The sequence below is a fragment of the Opisthorchis viverrini genome, assembly GCF_000715545.1.
Source record: "Opisthorchis viverrini unplaced genomic scaffold opera_v5_30, whole genome shotgun sequence".
Classification (NCBI taxonomy): domain Eukaryota; kingdom Metazoa; phylum Platyhelminthes; class Trematoda; order Opisthorchiida; family Opisthorchiidae; genus Opisthorchis; species Opisthorchis viverrini.
The window spans coordinates 852147-874387 of record NW_008751686.1 but is presented as its reverse complement, the minus strand read 5'-3'; the positions used below and the strand labels follow the sequence as shown (position 1 = coordinate 874387).

At 40.7% G+C, this 22241-nt stretch overlaps 2 protein-coding genes across 2 annotated transcripts in view; both read left to right on the top strand.

Moving 5' to 3' along the window:
* The window catches only part of T265_02453 (hypothetical protein), a gene marked incomplete at both ends in the record, with an annotated part of 18794 nt that extends 14712 nt beyond the window's left edge, over nucleotides 1-4082 (top strand). Inside the window, one exon of the mRNA XM_009166702.1 lies at nucleotides 3841-4082. Coding sequence (XP_009164966.1) covers nucleotides 3841-4082 — 242 coding nt within the window. The remainder of the gene's footprint in view (nucleotides 1-3840) is intronic.
* A 1102-nt stretch (nucleotides 4083-5184) lies between these two features.
* Nucleotides 5185-21656, top strand: T265_13009 (hypothetical protein; the record flags this gene model as incomplete). Its single annotated transcript, XM_009166743.1, is given in 6 exon segments — nucleotides 5185-5235; nucleotides 6151-6195; nucleotides 11575-11677; nucleotides 11683-11801; nucleotides 11914-12574; nucleotides 20305-21656. Coding segments are annotated over 6 exon segments (2331 nt in total).
* Nucleotides 21657-22241: the final 585 nt, after the last annotated feature.

Here is a 22241-nt window from a genome sequence, read left to right as displayed (position 1 = left end):
CACTGCTGATGATTCCCAATAAGGATGAAACAGCTGTACAGTGCTTCTCGGATTTTCAGCATAGATTGGCTTCACTTACAGGACGAAATCTCCACGATGATGTTCTTTTTTGCACCACCCGGAATTGCGAAAAAGGAATCTGTGTTGGCCTTTTTACCCAAAAATAAGCTCATTATCAGTCGGAATGCTTCCTCTATGACCAGCGTCCTACAATTACTATGCTATATTTTGGAAGATCCAGGATAAACCAAAACAAAATACATTGTTTAGCTGTCTATTGCTGTTTGAAACTCGATTTCGTTTTTTCATCCGGCTTGCTGACGGTGTGTGTAACCAATAGTTCATGATTATCCTAGAACATAGCCTACTCATTGATATAGGCGAACCGATGCGACAGAAAGACTTCTTGTGTGCAGCCTTTAAATACGACAGAATTCGAACATATTTCATGTTGTTTAGTGGGGATATCACCAAAAACTGAACCCCCAAAACCAATCTGATTGCGTTAATTTTCAGAGCGATTCCCTCTAAATGCCACGAAATCACTCAACATGACGGTACTCGGCACGAATAATTGGGATCCTTCCGTTCTTTAGGAAGATACGTCATTCTCTTTGAAATTCAGTCAAGAGCAGCCAAAATATTATGATGTGGTTTCACAGTACGTCGTTTTGTCCGTTCTTCGGATTCCCTAGCAGCTTTGAGGAGCATTCTGGTTGAAGTCAGAAGCCTTCATTGGTCCATACACGTATGACGTCATTTACCGGTAGTATACAGAATCCAGTCAATCATTCTTACAGTCTCTGTAGGTGCTATAAACTGGATTAGATACCACACTCGGGAGAACGCTAGGCGAATTCGGTAGCAGTAGGCAATACCGTGGCGTATCCGCTCTTAATTTCTGGAATAGAAAGACCCGTTTAATGTGTATCATCTTTTGTTACGACAGAGTTGTAAAAATAACAGCGTCTAATTAAACCCAAGTGTTATATTTCTTCTCGATGTGCTTGCGATCATTTCCCAATAGGTTGCTATTGTGTCAGTGTTCATGCTAGCGTACTCGCAAGGTGCAGCGATATCCGGAAATTTTGCAGAACGTATTTTATTATTATTCTCGATTATTTTATTATTTGTTTGTTTCTTATTCCTTATTTTTGTTTTTTCAAGCCCCACATAAAAGTCAGTATCCTGAAACGTTGCGTTACTTTTAGTACAGAACTCCGTAAAACAATAAAAATTCCATTCCGCTTTACTCGCGTTTTTTTCATGTTAAGACAATATATTCCAGCAATTCGGCCGTTCAGGAACTACACGCTATTCCGGGTGAAACGAGTATGACAATGTATTTGCTTTGTTGCGTAAGGACTTTAAAGAGAAACCTGGGATTAATAGCTGATTTTGTGGTATTTTGGTCCTGGCTGAGATGCGACCTCGAGTCTATGGGGCGCCTGCAATATACATTCCAACAGAGTTTATTTTCTTCCACTAGATTTCTTCGACATGGAATCTGTAAGCGGCCTAAGAATACGGAGACCTCAACTTCTGGGGAATACACCCAGCTGATTAAGCTAACACTATCATGCACTGTTCCAGAAATTTAAACAACCGTCTATGACGCCTATTTTAAGCACAAATTGATTGACCATTTTTCGGCAAAAATTTCCGTGCATCGATCAATCTTTTGGCCTCTTATGACAATGGTTGTGCATCCTGTGTGATTTAAACACAATAGTCGCGTGAAGTTTTTACCTGTGGCTTCTCATGACCTCGTGACTTCGTGCTTTCATACTGATATCAGGCATGACAGTAGAGCGAGTTCTCAATAGTCTAGGTCAGTTTTTTAAACGCAGTCTGTGCACTGAAATATTATGCCGATAAATTCGTGTTCAATTTATTGGTACTACATTTTTCCATCTGTAGGGCGGGCCTTAAATAGTGAAAGTTATGTGAAACAGCCATTGTCTTAGTAAGGTTCGAATATCTATCAAGTGAATTTGCCAGAATACGTTACCTGACTCACCCATTGACCGCGCAACACAACCCACAGTGGCCACTCGTCTGCCTATTCCAGTGATCCAGCATGGTTGCAGCGCGCTTGTAGTTCACTCGCACGTTACTGAAAAACCTGGTTTGGTCAAGTAAAGCAAACACAAAATGCGAGTCACTTGAAAAGTGAATAAAGCACCTCAGGCATAAATATCTTACACTAAATGTGATTTGTAGTGAGCAGACAATCTTTGTCGATTCAAGGAAAAGAAAACATCGTGACTTGCATCGAAAGAAAATGTAGCAGCCAGGAAATTGCCCAACGGGTAAATGGACCACCATCCATCAGGAGAGCATGTTCACGCCAGTAGAGTTATAAATTCTATTCTACAGACCCGAACAACAACCCCTTATTCGACTGTTTACAAATACCACTTGGGTACGGTTAAACTCAAGGGTTCTTTGGCCTACAAATACACAAGCCTTTCCGTTTATTGCAAGATTGGCTGCACCGGCAATGTAAGACTCCGCGTCAAACATCTATGGAAATGGGAGAAATAACAAAAGGTATATTTATTTATCTTTTGCACGCTAAAAACTATAGCAGCACAAAACTGTCACACTCTACTGTTGCGATAAAATAGGCAGAAAGTGGATGATGCAAGGACTAAAGGGAAGCTTCGCAGATTTTCCACAGAAAGTTCTAGGCCAAGCTCTGAAAGCTCTCAAGACATTGTAACCTTAGTTAAGTGGTTTAAATAAGTATCACAACTCTTCATTGCTAACTACAAACAAGTACAAAGCTTTTTTCAAAGTGCAACAAGAGCCAGTGAGTGTGCGTTTCTTCATAAAAGACCGGCAGCTTATTTCAATGTCTTAATGCCTTGATATTCTGCCCAGAAATCAGAATCAATGATGCAAAAGACTGTCACTTTTGGTCTAAATTTAAGTTCATCACTTAAACGGTAGCGAATGACATCCCTAGTTGTTTGTGAGATCGAACAACATCTCTGAAAATCGAAGAAAAGCTCGAGTTACATGGAATTACAATCAAAACTACTGAAATAATAGAGGATATTTTTTTCTAGTGTAAAACGAATTGATAGCTACACATTCAATGGCCCATTGGTCTACATAGGCAATGCAACCATCCTTTCCAACATTAAATCTTATAATAAAGATTTGGTCTCTAGGAGATTTCAACAAGCATTGGATTTACCTTATTCTTCTAACGGTCTATATCCATCCCCCATTCACTAACGAGGTCACAACTACTTAGAGTTTACCTGCTAAAGGTCAAAAGAATGAAGTGTGACATTTTTCGTTTACATCCGGAGAAAGTCCAAACTCGCTCAGTGGATAGTGAGACGACTCTGTTGATGACCATAAGTGTGACGCAGTTTTGTTCACGGTTCAGCCGAATATCTGTTTTAATGCATATACTATGCTGTTCCATAATGGTTAATTTATTCCATTTCGTTTTCACCAAGCCCCAGTCTCCAAATTCACATTTGGTATATTTTACTTAAACAAAGCTCATTGACCATTTACTACACACAGCATCCTCATGTGGCCAAATTAACTTACAAGTTGTAGAGCCTGTTGTGCGAACGCATAGCTGAGGTGAATTTAAATTTGTTGACTTGGAATCAAATAATATTCCGACATTTAGCGATCGCCCATCCTGTTAAACCTACCATCTACAGGATGTCCATTAACCATCTTAAATCCTTAAGGTAGAATTTGACCCGTCTTTTGAACTAATGTTGAGCTATAATTTAATAAATATTATGACCCGGTTCCTGATTCATATTTTAATCACGTTACACTCTTTTTTTACGTCGTGAATTTCAGTATTTTATGATGATCTGCCGACGGTGATTCCAGACTCCCATACCTGGCGTGGCACACTATCGGCTGAGGAAAAACTGGTGGCACAACTATTGAATCGGGGCAGTTTGACAGTTCGACCGAACGGGCACAACAACAAAACAACCAGCCCAGTCTTTGTGGATATCACGTATAACGTTATCCAAATCCTTGCATTTGTGAGTGAGAGAAATCCCAAACTGATTGTCATGGGATTGGTAGTATAGGGATTTATCAGTTCGCCATTTCTTCGTTGTCCTGTGTTTTGTGTCCCATTGGTTTTCAACCGATGGGACCAGAATAATTTTCTATTCCAGAATAATAATAAGTGATATAACAAGATATTGAACGCCTTCCGTTCGCAGCACTGCTACCGCTTCTGATGCTTCGCATATGGTTGAGGGCACACTCGTCATCAATGCAAAACTGGTGATATTTAAAAATCTCATTTGGTGGGTTGCTCCAGTTTTCGATACCTCTCAAGTGCGTTTCTGCGAAGCTCATTCAGCCCCTCATCCTTGTTTATTAAAACACTCAGTTTCCATAACAGCTTTCAAGGCAAACGTTTACTGTTGCTTTGACCGTTCTTGACTTGAGGCGCACAGAATCAGTAGGTCATTATTTTGACCACTGTGGAAGTGCGGAGCACCCTTGTGACCATTTCACTGGTCAAAGAAATCGGCGCTCACATCACCTTTGTCTGAACAGTCATCATCTTTTTCTGGACTGCAGTTTTGCGCTTATTAGAGCTCATCAACAATGCATATCCCCCGCACATCGGACAAGCGAAGAGGGCGTGTAAGCACTACACTGTCAGCGCATCTGCATTTTCACGTTTGAACGGCGAACGATTAACCAACCCTTGGGCAATCTGACTGGTTGGCCTGACGACTCTGATGAGGGATCTCGTGACTTTCTCGGTTTTTTCGATCAATGTACCAGCCCAATCAAGCTGAGCCAGAGACACTCGAAACCCGCTACGCAATTTTTGGGATTAGTTGTAGATGTTTGCGGGATGCGCGGAATTCTGGAGGAAGTCCTGATGGGCGGCCAAATCGACCGACACAACTAGAACAGTTACTAGGTCGTCGTTGGAGCGACTGGGCCAACTTATCGCACCAGTCAAGTGTGAATATGTTAGCCCGGTCAGATGTAAAAATTCATAAGCGTCAAGGGTGCGCTGATGGAATGGTGGTTCCACGCTTGCCTCGCATGTCAGATTTGTGATTTCCAAACCCCGATGTGCTCAAGGATGTGCACTGCTGATGAACTCTAATAAGAGCGATAGTGGTGTCCTATATGTCCCCGCTTTGATGTGAACTCAGCGGAATGACTGCGTCAAAACAGGAAGGCGACTGTTTACATGGAATTGATGTGAGGGTGAATTATACAAATCATGGTAGCATCTACAACTGATCGAAGAAACATGCGTGTGATCCGCAACAGACATATTCTGTAAGACTACAAAACGTACAACTTTCCCAATTACGACTAGTAGCCATTCGTCAGCTTTGCTCTAGATATGAGTAGAGTATATATATATATATGCGTGGGATGGGAAGACCGCCAATTTTTTCAGCTTAGCCAGACAAACTGTCTGCGTGAGTCGACCCGAATGTGTGGCAAGGTTTGTGACGAAATAATTATTAAATAATACCCAGCAATACTACCTTTCTGGAATGATTTTTAAAAGACGTTGCCAGTCGTCTATTGTATACCACTGTATAAACATCAGCCTTATGAGACAATACACGGCTTTTGGATCTTGCCGGATTAGAGCACATTACCGGATTACATTCACGACTAGTTTATTCACGAAGTAGCAAAACTATTAAAATTACTTCGTTTTGTTCGTTCGAAGTAATAAAATTGACTGGGTAAACTCATGCATATCCATGTTTTATTGAACTAAGTCAAGCTTCATAGTTCAGTTAGCTGGATGTTAACCTTGTGTCTTAATGTGTTTGAGTGTGATGTTCAGCCGAATAGACGCCGACTGTAGATGAGCATAATTCGCCCTGTGATTATTTGATCAATCAATGAAGTTAGACAGGTTATCTGAAGGTTCAACTACTGTTGTTCCGATAAATTCCAATAGTTAACGAATTGCAAAGGCGTTTTCACATGCACGTTTCCACTTTTTTTCACCATATTTTCTGGCTTTATTAGTACGTTCGTTGCTTACTTGTTTACTTATTTAATTATTTTTTCGGCGTTGTACATGTACTTCTGTTCAATAAATGGATTGTTTCCAGAATTACAACTCTAAACCTTATTTCAACTTTACCTTTTTAGTCGCAAGCGGAAGAAACGATGAGTATTTCCGGCTGGTTCACCATTGTGAGTATATCTAATAGATTTGTTTCTTCTAGTTAATTTTCCGTGGAACATATTCATATTCCTCGGTTTTCTTTGAATTTGCAGTTTTGTTTTGTTTTGCTCCCGAATTCGCAGTTTTAATTCATAAACGATTTAGCAAAGTAAGCTTTTTACCCAGAGAAATCCGTCCCATCAAGAGATGTCACTAATAAACGTTCCTTTTGAGAGCATCTTATTGGTCTATTTTGTAGGAAAATATGATCTCTCAAAAGCAAACAGTTTTAGTGTGCAATGGCAGACCTTCTAGTGAGCCTCCCAAACGCACCGATAAATTGTAGTTCCTAGTGATACTGTATATCTTCAAAGTGCTGTCTATGTTTGTATTTAGATTTTCGTTAAATTTATTAGCCTAATTAACACTTCACTAGCAAGACATGTAGTTATATATTGCAAGCAAAACAACATAATCAAAAGTTGAAAATTAAAGTGATTTATTGCAAGATACTTGTCCAGAGCATCTAAGCTTTCAGCATATCTCAGACACGTTTGTGTGTAGGGTAATAGTAGGAACACCAACACGGGTCAGACCGGTAAAACTGTATCTAGAGGCAAAATAAATTGGACATGCTTTTTATATGTTCCCGATTTCATTGCTCGCAAAGTATAATTTCTCACGTGATACAATCAAAACGACTGTCTTTTGAAATACTGCTTAACGTCCAATTTACACAAACGATGGGAACCCCACATCCAAAATCTCGTTCCTCTGGAACCATTTCGAAAATCATTGTGACATACCGAAACCGTCGGATTCGCAGAACGTAGTATTTGGAGCGATAACCGACCTAACAGCGCCATACTCGTAACCTCCGATTTAGTGCAAAGGTTCAGATTTCAAGTGACAACACGATGCGACAGCAAATGAAATTTACAGCCTTGGTATATAGGTTACAAAAACCCCACATCTGTGGCATTGAAATCAAGCTTCGAGACACACACTGGCATTTGAATATCATTTCATTACTTCAGTGTTATCCTACACGAAGGATTGGAGTGAATTTTGAATGAGTCCCCGTCAATATGAAGTTAATGGGCAAACAAGCATTTAGAGCAACGCGGGTACAAATCTGGGTGTTCGAATACAAAATACGTGTGGTGGACATTAATGGGCTAGGACAATCGGAAGTGTCCCGAAAAGTGGCAGACAAGCAGCAGACTGGCTAATATTTCCAGTGGCCCTATAAAATTTATTAGGTAAAAGGGAAAATTCTTCTTAATTGATCATTGTTGTGTATATTGTAGTGCGAAATTTGTGGACCCGTACCAACAATCAAAAATGAGACAGCGCAATACACAAGCTGTGCATAATAAAAAGGACTTCCACCGTGAATTGTGGCTGCTTTTCGATAAAATACATTAGACCTCCAACTTAAACCGAAATGTCGTGTATATATTGGTCACCAATCTACCACTTGAGTCAACAACGGATGTATTTTCAAACATCAGCATGCCATTTAGTATCAGTCGCGTCATAATCCCACAGGGACCTTCATTCAGTGGTTTTTGATAGACTAGGCTGTATCCTGTCAATCTCCGTCTCGAGGATAGACCGCCATCTTTTCACTAACGTTTTAGTTTGGGAGGATAGTTTTCCCTAAACATAACTGGTAGCTGTCGAACCATGAGTATATGCTGAGTATCCCCATGAGGTCTTTCTCAAATCGCCTGCTTAGAACTACTCACATATTTGGAAAACACTGTTCGTTCACACGACATTTCATCTTGCCACGGGGTTCGTGTGTTTTTCTCTTGGGATTAAACTTTATTTATTGTGGGAAGGCTTGACTAGCTCGAACCCCACATTCGCCAGTAATTTCCGGGGAAATTCAGTAAAATCCACATTTTTCAAGGTTTGAGGAATTCGCTTTCTGTCGCAACATACGCTTTTTGCTGACTCTGTTCATACCTACAACAGGAGAGACATGTAAGACAATACCTTCAGGCCAAAAAAATAATGTTGAACAAAATATCTTGACACAAAATATTGAATTTACTGTGCGTTTCTGTTGAACTACTCAAAGTACTACCTCAGGCGACCAAATTTATCTGCTTGAAGCCAAGATTGCCTAGTCCAGAAGACTGATTTCTTTACTCATTTTTTCTGGTTGACTTTGACCTGCCATTTAATGTTCTCATTCAAATCCACCCTTTCCAAAACCCAAGGCCACGCAGACGGATACGTACGCAGTACGACCACTTCGTTTTATCGAAATTTACGACTTTTAGCAGCAAATACACAACAACACAAGTGCCACAATGCGTGACACCTGCTACATCCATTTTAACAGTTGAACCTGGAATAGAATGTGGTATTGACTACTTTATTGCCGAAAACCCCTCAACTTGAGTAGATCAAGTGGGATTTTCTAGCTAATCGTATTTTGTTCACAGTTGACGATATATGAAGATGAAACATCGGAATAGTAGTTCTGAAGAGGCTTAGTAGAACACTGCCGGCAATCCGTTCAAGTGTTTGTAACGAAGAACTTTTCAGCAGCCTACGGTTTAAATAAAAAAAATCAAACAGATTTTGTTTAAAGCAGCTGGCTTATGAGTACATGTTGTTCTAGATGCACGGCAAACTTGAATGTGTTCCACTTCCAGTATTCCTGAAATTGCAGTCACGCGTAAAATTTTCCTGGTCAATACTGCAAACTGGTGGGCTAGTACTGAGTCTTCCTAATGATTATTCGTTTGCAGTTTACTAAAATCAAGGCGGGACCATTTACTTTCTTTTCAAAAGCGTGAAGCAAGCGAGGATGACGTTATAGAGCTACACTTTGAGTAATGTTCAATACTGTATACGTGGATAAAATCCCATAATTTGAGTAGTATAAAGGTGGTCGGATTCTGGCACTTGGATCATTACCGATAATGAGTCTGTGAAGATTCATTTTGGAGCAAAGTAAACATCCCTCAAGGGACCAGAGCTCGGTCTATAATGCATCCATTATTACATTAGTTTATAAGTGGCTCTGGCTTTTGCCCATCTATCTCTCCTGTATTCTGCCGAACACTTCGCTCTCCCTACCGAATGGAGTGATAGACGGTAAGGATTAATCTCTACATTAACTCTATGTCGGATTTTATTTGATGAATAAGTGGAGCATAAAACTGTGGGCTCATAATTCGGATGTTATCTGCTGGGACAAATATCTGGCACGCTGATAAAGGACAATCGTCATCTACATCACACTTAATAGCCTGTGATGTTGCTGACAATATCTTTTTTCCCAATGGCATTTATCGATGTCGCTACAAACGGCTCTTCAAAGGGGCCATCTCATCCGTACTGGCTGCTTTTACCGCACAGTTCGAGTGACACGCAATTTTATACCCACCACCATGAGGGACGTGGCTATTACGTTTTTATGAGTCAGTAAATCACCTGAAGATTAGCTTTGACCAGTATTAAATTTTGCTGCTTCCCCCTAGCCATAATGGGGGGTTTGTCACCACGGCAATTAGTATTCAATAACTTGAAGTCCATCGCGATGGCGAGATTGCATTAGCCATCTAATTAGTATTTTGCCTCATGTAGAACTCTTTTCATGCTGCTATCAATCTTCGCGATACTTTGTTATGTCAACTTCTGTAACAATCCATGCTGTCTGCTTGTCCATCTTCGGTATGCCACTTAAACATAGTTCGATGGTGGCCAACCAAAAGTTATTAAACGCCCATATTTCCCGAAATCCTAAGTAGGACAGACATGAAGCGTCAGCCCAATTATAGCGTTGATGACTTGTGACCGGTGGTTAAGAGACAGTGGAAAGACCTGCACAAATAATAAAACGTGTTTATGTCGTAAGGTGCCTCACGGGGGAATAATCTTGAATTCCAAAGGCGTCACTGTCCGGAATTGATTGTCGTAGTCGTAAAAAACCTTAAGTACTAGTCACCTTCCTCTTCTTAGAAAGAGCTCACTATGTTTGTTACAACAGCACGCTTCACTTCTTGCTCAGTCAAGTGTAGTTTCCAAAACAGAGTTGAATGCTGCAGCACATCAAACTATGAATATCCTATCCAGTAAGAATCTTAATGTACAAATCATTTCTAGTGTGTAACAGTCGGTTTCCTGGTAATTAAATTCAATAAACTTCAGTAGTAACCTTTTCGGACTTCTAATTCTACTCTTGGGGCTTTATTTCATTTTACAGAATACTGGAACTGTAGTCAGGTTTTTCCACTGAACCGGAACCGAATTATTTTGTCAAACACTCAAAGAGTAAAACTTCAGACGTCTCAAGGGCTGTATTTATGCGTTTTAATGGAAAGTACCATAAATTAGGCCATTAAATTATATATAGTTTGCTTGTCTGTTGTCGATGCTAGTGTTTTTCTCCATGGGCTGCATATAGATTCGTTAGATGTGTTGCCGAACAAAAAGACCACTGCATTCATGGACTAGGGACTAAAACTAACTTGAATATTTGAAGCATTGTGCACGTTTAAACATGTGTCAACTAATGAGAATGTGTGTATCAGTTAAGTCTTCAAAAAAACGCAACAGTTTCAAAAGAGTGGCCTTTGATCAAGTGCCTGACAAGTAATACAGGGTTCACACATGTGCCCCTTAAGCCGCAATTCTTCTGGGTTGCACTGACACTCGGTGTATGATAAGATATTGGGCAGCTTACTGTAACTGGGCAGCTGTAACATCCTTTCGGTGCTAACTTCCATGCCAGCTAAGCGAAACGCGAGGGCTGGGATACTTTAAGGTTACCCAAGACTAGATAGGAAAATTCGAGAGCCGAGTTCGAACCACGGGCCTTCTGGTCAGTGAGTGCGCGTTCTAATCTCTGAGCCATTCCACTTACTGTAATCAGGGGTCCTGTGCACTATTCAACATTCGGTGGTAAGAGCACTCACCAGCCAGTCTGTTTTTCGCGCTGATAAGCAGGCTGTACACAGCAGTAGCCAAAGTTTTCAGTTATACATCTTGTCTAAAAAGGCCAATAATAAAAAATAGAAGAATGCTCAACCTCATGGTGTTCCGAAACAATAAGCGCAGAGAGCAAAGCAAGGAGAAACAAAAGCCTTTCGTCGCGCTTGGAAAAATATATGGTTTTCTTTTTGTGTGTGGAGATTTCGTCCTGTAAGTGAAGCCACTCTTTGCTGAAAAGCCGAGAAGCACTGTACAGCTGTTTCATCCTTATTGGGAATCATCAGCAGTGCGCCTGGGCATAATGATGGGCCATAATGACCCGTTGCTTTGACTGTAGGCAAGTGAATTCCTATGACATCAGAGTGATGATGTCTTGTACCGACTGCCTGTGGCGGTTGTGATTACCATTCAGACAAGCTACTTTGATCACTTGTGCTGCCATCATTGATTAGCTTGGTGAGCTCGGTTTGGCTGCGTGTATGTGGCGGTTCAACTTACTTGTGTCACCATCTCTTTATTGTCCAACCGTACTCACTACATTTCGTTATTCGACTCGTCAGTGCACAGTGGCTTGAGCCTAAATTTTGTCGGGGAAATTCTACGAAAAGAAAAACAAAAATCAAGTGTATTTTCGAGATCCTTCACTAGTGTATTTGACTGCACATATGGACTTCATATGGTTGAAATTCACCTATACACCCAACTTTCCTTCTGGCACACCAAATGCTTGACCAATCAGAGTGCTTTCATGTAAAATTTTCAACATTACGTTTTATTTCAAATTTTGCTAGAAATGGCGCGATCCACGACTGACCTGGGATCCCCAGGAATTTTCAGATATTGCTGAGGTCAACGTACCCTCTGGCCAACTATGGATACCGGATGTTGGAGTAATGAATGGAAAGAGTAGCACCGACTTCGATTTCAGTGCCGGAGTACGCGGACGCCTGACGCTTAGCAGTCAGGGTGAGGTCACTTGGCTTCACGGAGCAGTGTTGGATACCACGTGCCCATTGGACGTGGCATTTTTCCCTTTTGACTATCAGACTTGTTTCTTGATTCTCACACCTTGGCAAAGTAATGAACAACAGCTATTGCTCAGGCCGTTCACACATGGATCGGCGGTTGACAATAGCTATCTACCAAACTCCAATGTAAGTGAATGGGAAATCCAGTCGGTGCACTTCTCCAGCCGCAAGTACAGGAGTGACCTGAATGTGACCTATCAGTATGTCAGCATTGGGATACACCTGAGACGTCAACCACTGTATTTCGTCGTCCTTGTCTTGGTTCCATTTTCCATGCTGTCGGCTTTGGCATGTCTAATATTCACCTTGGACGATACTGGTGATCGATTGTCTGTAGCACTTTCCCTAGTGCTCAGTATGACCATGTATGTGGTCATTGTTTCTACGAATGCCCCGCGATCAATGCGCACGCTACCGGTCCTTGGTAAGTCATGAATTCTTCCTAGCTTAGCTCTTTGTTCGCATATTTTGGAGTGGTGTTAAATGACTGAATTAGAACTTAAAACAGAAGCCAGTTGACGAAGATTGTGGGAGATTAACGTTTCGGTTACATATCGCGATGTCTAAACCAAACTGTACACAGCGAAATCATCCGCTCACATATCCAAGGTAGCTGTTTGCTTAAAAACAAATCGGCTGTCCCTAAGCGTCCTTGGATTAAAGTTCTGCAGTCATGCCCTGTCAGACGGCAGACTATGAGCTTACCTGACTTGCTATATTCTGACAGGAAGCCTCAAGTGCATTCGCATTATCCCTGTGGCATCAAAAGTATATTAGCTCACCTGATGTAGAGCGATAGAAAATATTTAATGCATCCCAAATGAAAGTATCCCGTCAACGCATATGTTTACTAAATGCATGTGGGCTTTTCTGTATAAGTTCACATGCCTCCCGAAAGACCAGCTGCGAGCGTTGCCTAAGGTTTAAGGAACGAAACATATGAAACACAAAAGAGACTGCTTCACCGGAAAATAAAACGGCGTTTTATATTCTTTCATTAGAATACACTGTTTTGACACGTTTCCACTGACCTGCTGGGACGTTCATATCTCACTTTCTGGCATCAGTCCTTCGTGATCATGAATTGAAATGTCTTGCTGTGTAGATCAATCACACAATACATCAAGACATGCTGAGTGTTTTCGACAAGCCAGTCACTTCAGCCAATGGGTCTTTCGATATTATGACCTCCGTTTGTTGATTCTGACTCAGCTGTTCTTCTATTGGACCTTTCTTCAAATGCCTAAACAAATGTGCAGTAAGTATTTAGTTGATGTTAGGTTCATTTAACACCTGGCTTTGACACAGGATTGCTTCATAATGCAAACCCGCTCTTAGGACAATATCAGAGTGGTCATGTATTCTTCAGTTGACGAAAACACTTGTTTTCTTGCTTTGGTCATGCTAACAGCGTTGAAAAGCGTATTTACATTCAAAACGTATATGGCGCAATTAATTGGATTCATAATTGCCTTCAAATGAACTACAGGAAAAGGGAACTTGTTGGATTCCGCTGAACGTGCCAGAATATTGGTGCCCTTCGACATCGCGTGCATGACATACAACTGACACATTTCTCAATACAGACCGTCTGATAACTTCGGAACCGTGCCAAAACTTTCAACCTACTTAACGACAAAGCCACAAACAGAATGCTTGAGAAATTTCACCTCTAGACGACCGGACCAAATGCATATATGGCCTAACCACCGTGATTGTTCTGTTGAAATGGTAGACTCTAGAGTTTTTGGCTGGATAAGCCAAACACTCATCGATGCACTTCTTCGTGACTAAAGCAGTTCTTTCATTGGATGTGATGAAATTTAAGCAAATAAGGGTATCCTCGATCGATAAACACCGGACACCTTGTGTGTAAGTCGCCCCGCCATCATAGTTATATAATGGCGCAGTATGTACAGCGGCAATGCAAACGTGTTCATTCAACAAGGCTTGGTGAATGTAATGTTGCCCATTTGGAAAATGTACATTAGTCCATGTCCTCTGTATACAGGCTTTCCGTCCTAATCTTCATCTCGATGCAGTGCAACCCTTCCTAGTTGTGCCTACAAATCTTTATCCATGCAAACCTCCTATGAAGACGCTGCAAAAGGATTTCAAACCGGAATGGTGTAAAGAGCATTTCCATTTTGCGACCAGTTCTTTCATGCTCATGGAGCTACTACACACTTCACCGAAAGCATCGATGCACAGCACGCCTAGTTTTGGACAACCTAAAAGCATCTTCATCCAATTATTTGCACACTGCAAGATCACACTCATTAAATAAAGAATGGTGATGAGAAGCATACGATAAAGAGATACACAAACAACGCTCTACAATCAGGCCAGGAAACTGCAAACAAGCTAGTCTCATAAATGTCGTATAGGTAACCTGGAAAGGAACTATGAATCTTATCGTAAGAAATACACAGCAACGTGAACGACAGCCAATTAAAATTTTGTCAACGGAGTAAGTTCGCTATACGTGGAAAAACAATTATGGAGAAATGAAAGTGTACGAGGATAGCAGAAAAGAGTTAAGAGTATCATGATCGATGTCGTTATGCACATAAGGAACACCATTCCGACCTATCCATTATTCTTCTCCCACTTCTGAGTGACGAAATAATTCCATTTCTACAATTTCACCCCTGCAGCCTGTGTATCTATAAAAAAATGGAGGTTTCTCAACTCGTGCGTTGCCTTCATTCTTTCAGCAACATCATTTCAAAAGATGACACGTTGTGGAAATGAAGCGAATGCCGACAGGGTTTGTTCAATAAGGTGAATTAAAACGGGTGATCGCAGGTAATCAGATATCTAACCTGCAGACATAATTGAAAATATCAGTAAACAGAGTCAGGGGAACATCAGGGAGAACATCCCATTTTCCTAAAACAGTAGAATGAAGCAGATCGGGACAAGGGCCTTTATTGCGTTTGAGCTACACAGGTTCTCTTTGGGCATCGTCAGCCACTATTATAATCGTCCAACTGACACCCATGAAAATGTTGTATGTATGCCCAGTGTCTTTTGAGCCCAGAATGATTTTTTGTGAACCGTTTCCAACCAGCACTCTGGTCTAGGTAACTCACAGCACCAAGGATTGTACAGACGCGTTTTATACCTGATTCTGAGTGCTGAAAATTCACCTAAAGCGCAATGCCATTCATTTTTCTACAGTTCTTCTACAGTTCAGTATGATTCTTGTTTAGCGTTGTGTTAAACGTCAGCTGAAATGTGCTACTGTTCTAGAAATCGATTCAAACCCCTTGTTTATTTAGTCGTAAACTCCATAAATTAAATCGTTCTCATTTCGAAAACAAGTGCTTGTCACTAAATGCTTCTTACTGCAATTACCTTTCAGTCACCGGAACAACTCACCATAGACAGCTTTCAGCACTTCTGATCGCTATTTTACTCAACTAGTTGGGACGGGAAAATTGAACTGACTTTTGTCGTTTCTTCCAATTTAATATTTGGTTGAGTAGGTAGGCGATCGAAACCATTAAGCCAGTATTCTGGGACATAAGTTAGCTCTTCGTCCATTGATTTGGATTTGTTTGCCGCACACTCTTGTCGAACAGAAAATTTAAACTTTATTCAATTAGTATTGGATCATATTGCATCGTGCGCGTTTGCGCGCTTGTAATTTGGCTTGGTATACCCTTTGAATTTGGTAAAGTATTTTTGACGCTCGTCTACATCTACCGACGCAATGTGTCGATTGCACGCTCCAGTGAGACACTTGTACACAAATGCAGCCTCCGACATCATTCAAACAAAAAACTACCGAAGGACAGCGTAAAGAAATTTAAGTGAATTTCACCTGGATAGAGTCATCCAAAAAATATGCTGGTCTCACTATTGCTGAAAAATGACTTTGAAGTCTCTAGGGGGAAAGTGAGTAATTAGTTCCAAAAGTGTTTCTCCCGGGAAGATAGGTAAAAATCACCTCAAATTAATCTTGCAGTTTGTCTAGTTAACTGAAATGAAATTCTGTTTAAACAAGAAACCAAAATGACCATTCCATGGATGTTCAGTTTTTGAGTTAGACTACTTTTCATGTTAAACAATGCAATGAGAATCTTTTGTACAGCTTACCGCTTTAATAGTTGCACCCATCTACAGTGACTGAATACGTGCCCTGACGCACTTCGTCTGTACTTGTATTTCGCCATGAATTCGAACAGTACCAGGACTAATACTGATGACTTTACGTGTGTTGCAGGAAGTGCGGTTGCCGCTGTTTCCCATTTATCCAAATAAGTTTGGTTAAAAATAATACGTAATAGAAGATGTGGTACGTTTTATTCGGGAGACTCGGGTGAACAAGATGTGCGAAAAAGAACGTCTTATGCGCCTTAAACGACACCACTTACCTCTGCGTGAGTGTGATGTTTAATAAAAGTGGTCTTTTTCCCCAAGTCTAATTTGTGAATGAAACCTTTTTACAGCATTTCGCAAGAACGTGATCATAGGGGAAATGATTTAAAAATTATCACAACCCATGCCTTATCTGTGACATTACGCCTCATACGTAAATAAATTTTCATAAAATCATTAGGATCATTTTGCTAGGTCGTTCTTAACCGAATAGCAGAGGTCAGTGGTTCTAAATGCCCTAGATGTACACTTCCAATCATTACTGATAGGAATGAAGTAGCTGTACAGTAATTCCCACCTTTTCTTTATAAACTAACTTGGCTTGCAGGACGGGATCTCTATTAAAATTTCCAAATGTAGTAGTATGAAGAGTAGTATGAAGAGAAATCTCGATGCTTTTTCTTCGAAATCTTCACAAATGTGTGCAGAGTTTGGACATTCTGAAATGTGTATAGCTTGATTATAGTTTGTCTGGAGGCTTTTCTACCCCGAATTCGAGTTCAGATACTTATCATAAAAGGTTGGGATGCCTGCTTGATCAACTTGGAGATAGATAGTTAGAAAGATAGACATAGTTTTTCAAGAACATATAGCTTAGTCGAGAAAAGATCTTCGGTAGTTCCTGTCTCCATCATCGTTTTTGAAAAGCAAGTGAGTCGTGACAAGCGGATATCCAATGTTGCGCGCCGTGCTCTACGTTGCTTTCTTGCACTATCTTCCAATAATATTTCTAAGCAGTTCCATTACCTACCATGTTTTTCACAAAAATTCACACAATGCGAATTCGAGCACTTTGTGTTTAATGTAGCGGTGTTTGAACGAAAATGCAATGAGATTCTTAAAGTAAAGACCACTCAGATCCTTCAATTTGTATCACTTGGGCTTCAGTGGACCACTTTGTTTTGTGCAGTAGTGTTAAAACACTTAACAAGGACAGGACGAAAGTCGGCAGGTGACACTAAGTACCTGTGTAAACATGCATAAACGGTGGACAGTTTTTTGCCCACAATAATTAAAATACCGGCTCTAGAAAGTTACAACTAATCGTGAGTTTATGTCTCGAAAGCATCAAGTTTTCAAAATATCTTCTTTTCCTCAAGCCTAATTGGGTGGTTTTCTAGTAACACAATATTCTGTCTACCCGTTAACTGAAGCATTCATATCTCTCCAGCTCGTTCACAGTGGTATAATTTGGTTGCTGATCGACAAATACAGACATTGGAGTGTTATTCACCACGAAGACAGCTATGTTTCACGCCAAAAAGCAAAAAGAAGTTTTAGATACCCAGGCCTTTGAAGTCTACACTGAGCTCCCCAGTTCAATTCTAGTTGAATGAGAGATAATCGCTCTATTCGAGAGAATATCAGTATAAAAGTTTACTTGTAAGCTATTCGTCTGAGTGCTAGAAAACCATTTTTCATTATTTCACTCTTCGTGGAATACATGGAGAGCACTATGGGGCAGTTTCTTGCAGTGTAATTCTTTATGACATAGCCGGGGACATCGTTAGAGTACTTGGTTACGAGAGTCACGAAATTAGTTCCTGTTCATATCCACAGCAAGTGGAGACTTAAGACATGACGCACATGTTATACTATCCCAAAACTCGACGCTGTATCATTGTACCCTAATGAAGATTATGGTATCTCTGAGTCCTGTATTATTTCCACTAGGCGTATATCCTTCTCTACTAATTCCAGCATGATGGGTTCTATGGTGAGATTAGACTTCACCAACAGATGCGTTTATACATCAGGATTTTATGGAAACACAGGTCCTGACACAATACCACAACTTTGGTCTGGTTGTTCGGGAGTTGTTTCAGTTAGAAATGCTCACATCTCTGAAAAGTCTTTTCACATGGATCAGTTTAACATTGACTCTCTGTCGAAACAGGTGTGGCAGTACCAACAGATAACAAATGTAAACTCGCCCAAAACACAATGCATTTCTGTATATGTGATTTCTGTGGAAGAATGGAAATGCAGTATTGCATGTGCTCAACAATCCCCATTTTTTGCACCAGAAGGGGGGCACTCATACTTTGATAGCATTTCTAGGGTTTACCTCTGAAAAATAATGATGATTACTTGAAACAATCCAAACAAGACATTAAAGTTTTTTTTACTCTAAATTACTTGCATAAGAAGGTGTATCAGTTTTTTTTAGGCCAGGTTAGAAGGCGATTTCGTTCACCAAAGTAACATAACAATGCCACTGAAGAACGAACTTAGTAGATTTGTGCATGAGGTAAGGTTTCTGTCGCCCGCAGCGGCGACAGAGAGAGAGGAAGAATTCCGAAATAGCATCCGAACGCAGGGAAGCTAGCCACTAGCAAGCTTGCAAAAACCACAGCTTGAGAGAAATACAGGATGTGCGTACGATATTGGTTAAAGTAAGAGATTTGAATGTTGGAGTACAGTTGATCGTCTGATAGAGGGATGCGATCGCTAAGTAAAAAAAATAAACAAATTTGATTTACACATGTCAGAACGAACCTGACGAAACCTCAGCTGACTGGTACTAAATTAATTTCTCTGGCGCGGGATGGCAGTCAGGATAGATTGTTTTTGGTGTGAACTAGGGCTAGGAGTTATTCAAGTTTAGGCCTGTTTTATGTGAAGCCTGGACTCAAACTGAAGTAGGTACACTGTGCATAGTCGTATAAATGTGATGCCAGAATGGTTTTGAAGAATGATAAGTTTTTGCTAGCAACAACATCGTGTGATATTATTTTGTGCTGATCACAGTCCAATATGACTTGACCGTTCCTAGGGGCACCTTGTGACAATGCATAACCATTAAAGACCTTGTACAAGTAACGGTTCATGACCAGCAACATATTGTGCATTATCTACAGAACAGTTTATTGCACATCGGTTCCAGGAAGCTCGCACGAGAGAAGGAGTAGGATAAATGAATCAAGAGTCCGCTTAAGTTCATAAAATAGATCCAGACACATTCAGTATTCCTTGACACCTGAGAGTTTATGCATTCTGCGATCAGTGGCATCAGCTTTGAATCCTTTAGCCTGTAGCCAATCTAACATATATTCGAAAAGTGCTATCTGGCACGAGATACCTGATGGCTCCACAGTTTTAGTAAGGCTAGTGAGCGGAAGGTAAGCATCTGGTGGAATAAAAGTAATCATTTATTTAACCGTCTGTATGATCTTGGCATCTGTCTGCCCGTTATCGATTAGCGCTTCTTTGTGAACATGACGGATAAGTAAAGTTCTGTGATTTTTATCTGAAGCTGGTGACATATTTTATTGTGCTCTGACTACATTTGCGGAGATAGTTTTGTCCACAACACCGTGATCACTTGTATGTCCAGACTAATAAACCACCTGAGCAACTTGGTATTTTCATATCATTCAGAGAGTTTTTCTTGTTAGATTTTTAACACAGGATGCTCTCAAAGCTTTCCAGATGTTTGTGCTCCTTGACTAAGTCGTCATTTCCACATAGTGTTGTTGTACACCTCTTCTGACTGATTTGCTCACCGTTTATGGCGATACAGTTAGACCAGTAAATGTTCGCACATAAGATATCAACCAAAGCAAAACTTGAAGTAGCTGAAGACTGTGCCATTAAGTAAGAATGAACTTCCATCCTCTAGAATACTAAAAGTAGCTGCTTCACCTACACGCTAAACTGAAGTCAAGACATTTCAGTACAGATTGTGCACTGCAATCCGTAGTTGTCGGCACGTATCTTGTGTCTTGTTGGCCACATACCTAACCGCTTTATTTCATCCCTCTTCAGGTATATTCCTGCTTGATCAGCTTGGGTTGCTCAGCATTGCAACGGTGCTAGCAGTAATCAATAACAAGCTGTATCAAGCAACCGAACTTATGTCTTGGCAAGACTGGATATATGCAATATCGGGCACTGGTGAAAGTAAGAAAACAGAAAATCCGCATGCTACTTTTGCATACAATCCTCCCCGCGTACGGTCAAATTATGGGAAGACATCAGGAAAAGTGGAACTTGAACGAAAATTTGACACGGGAGAGCATAAGCTGCCCCGGGAAAAGCATACGTCACTAAATTCAAACCATCTGTCGGCGCAGCACAAGAAAGACAAAGTTGGTTGTATGGCGAACCAGTTCACAAGTTTTGATGATGAGGATAATGCCTCACGTGTGCACTATTCAGAGGAACAAACTCGCTCTCCCTTACCATACGAAAAATGCAATTCAGCGTTCCGTGCATATCAACGGAATTATACCAGCCCCATCATTGGGGTAACTAAATCAACCAATCAGAAATCTGCTAATGCATTCCAAAGTAGAGAAGCATGGATGGGGATTGGCAATATGCAGCACCATCCCATGTGCAATCATGTGACCTCATCCGCGTTACTAAACGATCCTTGTTCATTCGTGCCTGTTTGTTCAAATTCAAAATCGGATTATCGCTCCCCTTGGGTAGAACCACTAACGATCATGGATCAAATGGTGAAAGAGGACGAAGTGGAAACCGAAAACTTCCACAACTTATCCGAAGTACTCGACACAGAAGACTCGTTGAACTCTGAGTATGATTATGACACACTGGCCCGGCCAGTCCCAGAGCTATTCGAAACAACCATCTCAGCAACAGCAGCAGCAACACTGGCTGCAACAAAATTGCTACAGCGAGACATCCACTCCCACCGCTTTGGTTCACTGGAAGGTACAAGGCGAAAGGAATCCAAAGATCGCTTCGGTCTCCATAAAGAAGTAAAGACGAGCAAGAGGAGGCGTCTTTCATTGTATTCTTCTGACGATGAAAAAGAGTTTGGTTACGAAAACCCCATGGACAGCAAAACTCTCACAACAAAAATTACGGCGGCAGCAGTTGCCGCAGCCTTTCATGCAGCCAGAATGATACAAAAACATCCGGGTCATAATTCACTCAGAGGCTTCACGAATTCGCGATCAGCAAGGCACCGTTTCCGCAGGAAACTTATAAATAAAGAACTAACTTTTCCCTACCGAAAGCTTGCATCCAGATTAGATTGCATTGAAATGGTAGTGTACCTACTTCTTTCTACCATCAATGCCATTGTATGCTTGGTCATTATGCCACGATTCACCCAAGACAAACTTCCTCCGAAACGTTGGATAACGTAACTACTGACCTGAGATTTTTGAAAATACTTCAATATAGCCTGCTTCGCCTTAAATCTATTTACATGAGTTCACGTTGAGCGTGATCCAAACAAACTCCGGAGTGAGTTCACGGCTTTATAGTTTTACTCAGTGATTGTTAGAAACATTGTTTACAAAGTTAGTGAATACTTTTCATGTGTATATGTAGGCTTTTATTTCGCTAACTGGTCAAAACCATGCATGTGTCACATCAAGGAACCCAAGATTATTCACACGTTTTTTTCGCCTAAGCATTTTATGTTCATGTGTCTTTTGGCAAACAGTTTCTGATTAGCTTTCATTCCTTGTGGATTTCCTCGATCACATAAGATAATTTTTTATTCAACTTTCCACTTTTCCCTGTGTAGTTTTTTCTTCACAGTGTAAGAAATTTGTGTCCACCAATTAATACCCTATCAACCCCAACATAATAGTTGTCTAGTTATTAGCGTGACGACTAAATAAGTGTGAACACCGTAAAGCTTTTCACTGCCTTCACATGGCTGATCGATTTGCAGACAAGTTGCTTTAGCCCACCATCCTCCTGCTCACTGTAAACGTTTAAAG